A 7,861-nucleotide genomic window follows, 5' to 3' on the forward strand; every position below is an offset into this window, starting at 1 on the left:
TAGGATATTTTTGTTATTTTTAGTAAATTTACAATAGGAAATAAACCTCATTTCGTTGGTCATTTAAAGTTTATGCTTTAACGATCGAACACCAAATTTTCTCAATGTAGACGTAGGAGAAATTATCCCATAAACAAAGAAACACGAAAAGTCAACCAAAAATCATCAAAAAATTTATAGAGATTTCAGCCACTTCATCTTACTAATGTTCTCCTAAGTGGGATCAAATTCTCACAAATCCCAACAATTTCTGTCTCAGGTATGCGATCGAACACATCTATCTCTGCTCAGTTTGTCTAATAGTAAGAGCCCCTTGCTTTGAGTGCCATCTCGGCTTATATACATCTATTTTGGTTGGGGAGATATCCAATAAGTCGAAAGAGAATTCATTAATCTTTGATTAACACACAGTAAACATTATTAACTGTAGTTTCAATATTCTGAATATAACGATGTCTAAAAGTTTGAGAAGAGAACTAACTATTCTCTTAAATAAGGTTATCCAAAAGCTGAGAACTGATCACAAATTATTATCACTTTTAGACATGGATGTAAAACATTTTAAAGATTTTCTCTTAGAAAAAGTACAAGTCTAGGGATTTTACATTTAATACCATAGTGGATTTTTGTTTGAAAGCCCTCTCTGTCTGTAAAATTAGTTAGAACAACTATAAAGTGATCAAAGTATTAGGCAATCAAAATCCTCTGGTATTTCCCCATTTTAATATTAAATTATAGGAAAATTTTAATATTTTCTAAATCACCGTTTTTAAGACAAAATTATTATGATTTAAACTAATTCCAAGAATAAGAGAATCGTTTTGACATGTTCCAGGCATAAATAAGGGGAATTATAAAATCTATAACATTATGTTCATTATATAAAGAGATTATAGTAGAAAGCAGATTTGGCAAATTTAAATTTTGAAATAACCTATAATAAAGAGAGTACTTTTTAGTTTTCAAGTACTAAACTAGACTATAGGCTAGACTATAGACTAGACTAGACTAGACTATACTATAGACTAGACTATCAGACTAGACTAGACTATAGACTAGACTAGACTAGACTAGACTATAGACTATGACTATAGACAGACTATAGACTAGACTATAGACTAGAACTATAGACTAGACTATAGACTAGACTATAGACTAGACTAGACTATAGACTAGACTATAGACCTAGACTATAGACTAGACTAGACTATAGACTAGACTATAGACTAGACTATAGACTAGACTATAGACTAGACTATAGACTAGACTATAGACTAGACTATAGACTAGACTATAGACTAGACTATAGACTAGACTATAGACTAGACTATAGACTAGACTATAGACTAGACTATAGACTAGACTATAGACTAGACTATAGACTAGACTATAGACTAGACTATAGACTAGACTATAGACTAGACTATAGACTAGACTATAGACTAGACTATAGACTAGACTATAGACTAGACTATAGACTAGACTAGACTAGACTATAGACTAGACTATAGACTAGACTATAGACTAGACTAAGACTAGACTATAGACTAGACTATAGACTAGACTATAGACTAGACTATAGACTAGACTATAGACTAGACTATAGACTAGACTATAGACTAGACTATAGACTAGACTATAGACTAGACTATAGACTAGACTATAGACTAGACTATAGACTAGACTATAGACTAGACTATAGACTAGACTATAGACTAGACTATAGACTAGACTATAGACTAGACTATAGACTAGACTATAGACTAGACTATAGACTAGACTATAGACTAGACTATAGACTAGACTATAGACTAGACTATAGACTAGACTATAGACTAGACTATAGACTAGACTATAGACTAGACTATAGACTAGACTATAGACTAGACTATAGACTAGACTATAGACTAGACTATAGACTAGACTATAGACTAGACTATAGACTAGACTATAGACTAGACTATAGACTAGACTTAGACTATAGACTAGACTATAGACTAGACTATAGACTAGACTATAGACTAGACTATAGACTAGACTATAGACTAGACTATAGACTAGACTATAGACTAGACTATAGACTAGACTATACATAGATTAGACTAAATTTAGACTATACTTAGATTAGACTATATTTAGACTATACTTAGATTAGACTATATATAGACTAGACTATAGACAAAACAAATCTAAAATTCTAGATAGAGACATTTTAATATGACACACAATCTTCTCACTTTTAAACGTTATACATTAAGCTAAATTTAAAATTCTTTTAATTAAAATTAGCTACTGACACACTTGTGCATTGCACTAACACACTTCTTAAAAACTAAAAATCAAATAGCGTGTAAATTGTTTGTCATTAATAAAGTGTCATCTTCAAGCAAAGTTTTTTTAATAAATCTTTAGTTTTAAAACATTGGCACCAAAATAAATACTGCTAAGTCTTAGAAAATAAATTTCAAGATTTAGTTGTTGAATAATATCTCAAGTGAAATGCAGCTTAAAATAGTGTTGTTACTATTTTCCTTAAAGTTCTCAAACATTTTAACACAATCAACTAAAAATCAACCTGTTGATAGCGCGATTGATGATACACCCAGTCCAGAATGGATTAAATATCAGCAGGAAAGATTTCAGAATATAGATACGTTAACGCCAACCTATCGGGAGACTTTAAAAAGTATTAACAAACCAAAGGAGTTAGTGGTAGCAGCCGAAAACAATGTCCATAGTAAAATGGAAACAACTTCTAGGCAAGAAAGTTCTCATCAAGATGAAGATGATTCTGTTCAGCTGTCCGACTTGGAGAATAATGATGCTGAGAATATAAAAGAGTTTGTAAAGGATAAAAGGCCTTCAGGAAATACTGTTGAATTTCCTTCCATAAAAGGTTTTATAGAATTTATCAAGTCTTTAAAACATACTTGGATGAAAAATTCACTTTTTCGAATTGATGATAAAATTAAAATGCTGCATCAGTTAAAGGATTCTTTATTGAAAACTATAGGTAAGAGCATGTAACGCAATGTTGCAAAGAAAATGGTAGTATAATTCGCCAATTTAAAATTTTTAATCCACTAAAAACTTTCACATTTTTTAAATTGCTCTACTTTTTTAAAATTCACATGTTTTTAATGATTGATATATAAGATCCGACTTAACCGAATATAACAATCGTACTTGCGGAACTTATATCAAAAATATTATTTTGTTGCAAACGTACATAAATATTTTATTAAAATTTTTCGAATTTTTTCAGAACAACAATTTATGATTCTATGGCAAGACGACCACGATGATGAGGATGATGGTGACAATGTAGAACTACCTGAAAATGTAAATTCTCGAAATATGCACGAAAAGAATCGTAACAGTCATTTACGTAGTAAACGTGGTATTTTAGATGAATCTAATATAAATTTTCCACCAAATGCAGCATTAATAAGTATTAATTTTTTAACATTTGCAGTATATTTAATAAAATTAGTTTTGGCAAGTAGATTTTTTATTGAAAATAAATTATTATTCTTATAATTTTTTTTTTTACCAATTACAGCAAGTGGTCAATATTATAAAAACTAAACATTATCAATTCTCATCAATGAATATGAATATGATGGATACGGGAGCCATACGATTTGGTTGATATTATAATAAATATTTAATTTGAATAAATAGATAATTTTACTAGTTATTTACTATATTTTATTATTGTCTTTTTTACATAAAATGTGGGGAATTTGTCTCGTGAAAAGAAAAAATAAAACGTTAACTTTTTCTTGATGAATTTCTGTTATTTCAGTTATTTTCAACGGTTTTAATTTTTAGCCATCCCTATCAGACATAAACAAGCATAATCAATTATCGATAACTGTAAACACAACACTAACACGATACTCTTTGATACAACCCTGTTTATTTTTGACATTTCTACTCTGCTGTTTTGATTTTGTTATTCATATTTTTTTTTACTTCACGTGGTGACTTTTTTTTTTTAATTAAAACTGAATTTTAACAAAAAAATTAAAAAATACTAATATAAACTTAATTATTTAAAAACAAAATGAAAGAAAAGGTAGAAATTGATAAGGTGTACAACCGTAAAAAGAATGGAGTTGTGCCCACGTTGAGTGAGTCTGCAAAGTTGAAATCGTTTTTTGAAAATATGAAATTAATTTGTTTTTATTCTTTTTAAATTCATAGTGAAATTCCAAAATGGCAAACTAAGTGCTTTTACGAAAGAAAATACACATTTTTGTCGTTTGAGAAGTCGTCAGGATAAAAATATAATGGGTGCTTTACTGGTGGCCAATGGTCATACCTATCAGGGTTTGATAAATGATAGCGAGGCTAGTGAATTGACGGATACGTACATTTGTGTTCGTAACAAAGTGACAAACAAGGTGAGAAGAACTGGAAGTTGGTGACATGGTTGGCGTTGGAAAAGCTACTCTCTGATTTATGGAATATTCTCATGACTCTAGACTATGCACAATAGTTTCGAATGTTTTCCAGACTAGATTTTCTTTTTAACTATAGTCTATACTCTGGTTTAGTCTATAGACTAGATGATAGTCCAGATAATGGACTAGAATACAATGAAGACTTTAGTTCAGACTAAAGACTATACTATAGTCCAGACTACAGGGGTATAGTCAAGCATATGGGCTAGACTATACTATTGCCCAATTTATAGACTGGATTATACTATAGTCTAGACTATAGACTAGAATATAACCCATACTATAGTCCTGACTATAGAAAAGATTATAACCCAGACTATAGTCAAAACAGTCCAGAATATAGTCTTGACTATAGGCCAGACTATAGACTTGATATATTCCAGGCTTTAGACTAAACTATAGTCCACACTATAGACAATAATTTAGACTATTCCCTAGTCTAATGTATGAACTAGGCATAGATAAGACTATATTCCTGTCCAGATGATAGACTAGAGTCTAGTCTCCAGACAAATAGATTAAGTTCAGACTGCAGAGCAGTATTTCAGATTAAAGTCCATACCTTCCACACTTTAATTGTATAGATAAAGAACATTATTTATTAAAAAATGTCCTTTTTTACATTACCCCCTCAGATGACAATTATCCCCATCGATCAGGTAACCCTAAAGAATAGCATTTATCAGGATATTGATCAAACTCAACGTGAAGCTCTCTCAGATCATGTTAGCAAAATGACATTGCTAAAGAAATTTGGTGGTCGTAAGGCCTCACGTTATATTAATGATAAGGAGAAAATGCACATGGATATAAAAATAGTACAAGAAGAATTGCAGAACACTGTTGATGAAGCCGGTATTGAAGAAAACGAGGCAGAAGAAAATGTGGATAACACAGCCTATTTTGATAAAATAAGACCACCTATGAATGTAGAAGCAAAACAAATAAGCGATGTTTACGCAATAGGTGACGTGGTGCCCATGGAACTATTGAATCGTTTAGATGAAGAAGCTAAGACAATTTATCAAACTCAAATTGATCAAATACCGTAAGTTTTAAAGAAATTTCATATTTACATATAACATTATTTATACAAATTTTATTTTTATCCTTTCTAGAATACAATCTGAATTTTTAAAGAAACTTATAGAAACCATACAACAGTCACCTGCTAATAATGAAGGTTTACAGCGTTTAAAATTAATTATTTATATGGACTCTTTGTTGAAACTCATTAAATCACGTGTCAAATCTTTGAAAAAGGCCAACTTATCAGATATTTCCGAAAAAGTGGAAAACAATGTGCGTGATCGTTTTTCCGATCCCAATTCTAGTTTTACGTGAGTTTAATAATTTTATATGAAAATTGTACCTTATAAAGCAAATACCTTTTTTTAATTTTTATAGTGGTTGCCGCACATCTTTCTCTACCGAAAAAGCTTTATGTTACTTTATAGTTTTATCCTTATTGGTCAGTGATAACTATAGCATAGATAGTGCTGTTTTATCTCAAGAATTGAATGCTCCTCGTTTTAAAGTTAATAAATATGCTCATATTGTTCAAGCTTTACCTAAGTCTAGAACCTCTATTTTGAGCTTGAGATTGCCTAAAAGTGTACCAGCAGTACCTACAACTTTTGCTAAAAGAAAAAAGAATTAAGTTTTTTTTAAGAGTTAATGAAGTTGTTTAACATAATAAATTTTATTAAATAAAAAGTATTTTTAATGAAATTGTATTACATATTTAAAATTTTTCAAGTTTATGTGTGTTCAGTTTTAGATTTCGTAAGAAGTCTTATATGAGACATGAGCGATGATTTTTTTTTTACCAAAATCCGAAAATATTTTACTAAAAAAAACATAAAAATATGTTTCTCACATAAAAATTATTTTCAATATTAAAGTTTTAGCAGAAATACCTATAATCGGTAAAATGCCATTATCGAAACTTTATCATTGATCAGTTTCATATAAGAAACTTCACCATCGACCAGTTTCTTACAGAAAATTCCGCCATCGATCAGTTTTATACATATAACAAAAGTCATCATCGATCAGTTTTATATTAAAAACTTTTTTATCGGTCAGTTTTATATAGAAAACTTTATGATCGATTCATTTTCCATAGAAAACTTAATCATCGATCAGTTGTATATCTATAGAAAACTTTATAGGTAGTTCATCGTTTTTTATGTAATTCATAATTTAGTGAAAAAATCGATTGTCCTGTACGAAAAAAACCAAATAATCGATTTTGTAAATAAAAGCCATAATAATAGAAATACTATCTACATAAGTTGGAATGAGTTAAAAGGGTCAAAAAGTGAATAGGTAGGTATTAAACAATTTAAAAACTGCAAATTTGTTGTCAAGGTGTTATATCTGTGATTACGATCATAGTAAGTACATCTGGTTACATTTTGCTCCATACGACTAATATTGTTACAAACGTAAACAAACAGAAATCTCTGGGATTTATATTCCCAAAAGGCATCAATTTATAGCCCAAAAATTTCAACGAAAAACTTTGCTATAAAATAATGCAACATTTTATGACCTAACACAATAAATAAATGTTCAAACAACCCCCTTGAGCATGCTATAAAACCGAAAATGCCGGCAAAATACTTGTGTTCAGCAAAAAGCAAAGAAACTTAGGAAAATCACAAACTTACCTCGGAATGGGTTAAACTATGCAAATTTTCTGTTTCGCCACCAACAGCACCACCTCAATAGCTGATTGCTGTTCTCTCGTACATATTGATCAAATTGCAACACACAAGTTGCTAAGATACAACGATTCAACACAAAAAAATGGAAGTCAAGGTCAATCACACACGAGCAGAGTCTACTTAAACACACACAAACATGCAATCACTTCAAAAATAAACTAATGAAATTACAAAACACAATTTTTTTGTTTATTTATTATTTTCATTGATAATTTATTAAAATAGTATTTGTTTGTTATTTAAATAAAAACTAAAAAACGAAAATGAAATTAATGAGATGCAAACAAATCAAAGCAAAAAAATTGATTTAGAAAAAAAATTATTTGTTAAAACTCTAATCTAGTTACTTTTATTTAATTACAAAAATATGTTTCGCTTTTTATGATATTTTTTATTAATAAACTACTATTTTGCAATTTGTTATTATATTTTAATTAAAACACTTCACTTTTTTAAGTTTTTTTTGTGAAAAAATAGCCACTACTACTCTAATTTGAATTATTGAAGCTTTTCCGACATTTTTTTTTTGCTTCTTCTTCTTTTTGCATTTTTGAGAGAATAACGGTATTTTTTTTTTGTTTGCAGATTTGTTGTTGCCTTGATCTTGTCAATTTTTCTTTTTTGTTTTGATAAGTTTGTTTTGTTTTTGTATTTTTTCTA

General features: G+C 29.4%; 3 protein-coding genes across 3 annotated transcripts in view; 2 read left to right on the forward strand and 1 right to left on the reverse strand.

Moving 5' to 3' along the window:
• Nucleotides 1-2,499: 2,499 nt before the first annotated feature.
• On the forward strand, nucleotides 2,500-3,652 carry LOC119603450. Its single transcript, XM_037955500.1, has 3 exons — nucleotides 2,500-3,013; nucleotides 3,266-3,498; nucleotides 3,563-3,652. Exons 1-3 carry the CDS (start codon nucleotides 2,500-2,502, stop codon nucleotides 3,650-3,652), a joined length of 837 nt encoding a protein of 278 aa, XP_037811428.1.
• Nucleotides 3,653-3,966: 314 nt separating this feature from the next.
• Nucleotides 3,967-6,200, forward strand: LOC119603441 (DNA-directed RNA polymerase I subunit rpa49). The gene is made up of 5 exons (XM_037955479.1): nucleotides 3,967-4,136; nucleotides 4,210-4,409; nucleotides 5,105-5,517; nucleotides 5,588-5,809; nucleotides 5,877-6,200. Exons 1-5 carry the CDS (start codon nucleotides 4,070-4,072, stop codon nucleotides 6,127-6,129), a joined length of 1,155 nt encoding a protein of 384 aa, XP_037811407.1. The 5' UTR covers nucleotides 3,967-4,069; the 3' UTR covers nucleotides 6,130-6,200.
• A 1,475-nt stretch (nucleotides 6,201-7,675) lies between these two features.
• LOC119603442 (dynein light chain Tctex-type) overlaps nucleotides 7,676-7,861 on the reverse strand; it is a 1,243-nt gene continuing 1,057 nt past the window's right edge. Inside the window, exon 1 of the mRNA XM_037955480.1 lies at nucleotides 7,676-7,861. This exon is cut by the window's right edge and continues 1,057 nt beyond it. The gene's annotated coding sequence lies outside the window, so the exon portion shown is untranslated.

Source organism: Lucilia sericata, unplaced genomic scaffold (assembly GCF_015586225.1).
Source record: "Lucilia sericata isolate MDLA Ls3-8-SP2 unplaced genomic scaffold, ASM1558622v1 Contig000307F_arrow, whole genome shotgun sequence".
NCBI classification, from domain to species: Eukaryota; Metazoa; Arthropoda; class Insecta; order Diptera; family Calliphoridae; genus Lucilia; species Lucilia sericata.

Coding starts and splice junctions, on each gene's coding strand:
- LOC119603450 (XM_037955500.1), top strand. CDS start 2,500: ATGCAGCTTAAAATAGTGTTGTTACTATTTTCCTTAAAGTTCTCAAAC. Junction 3,014..3,265: donor TTCTTTATTGAAAACTATAG/GTAAGAGCATGT, acceptor GAATTTTTTCAG/AACAACAATTTATGATTCTA. Junction 3,499..3,562: donor ATTTAATAAAATTAGTTTTG/GCAAGTAGATTT, acceptor TACCAATTACAG/CAAGTGGTCAATATTATAAA.
- LOC119603441 (XM_037955479.1), top strand. CDS start 4,070: ATGAAAGAAAAGGTAGAAATTGATAAGGTGTACAACCGTAAAAAGAAT. Junction 5,518..5,587: donor ACTCAAATTGATCAAATACC/GTAAGTTTTAAA, acceptor TATCCTTTCTAG/AATACAATCTGAATTTTTAA. Junction 5,810..5,876: donor GATCCCAATTCTAGTTTTAC/GTGAGTTTAATA, acceptor TAATTTTTATAG/TGGTTGCCGCACATCTTTCT.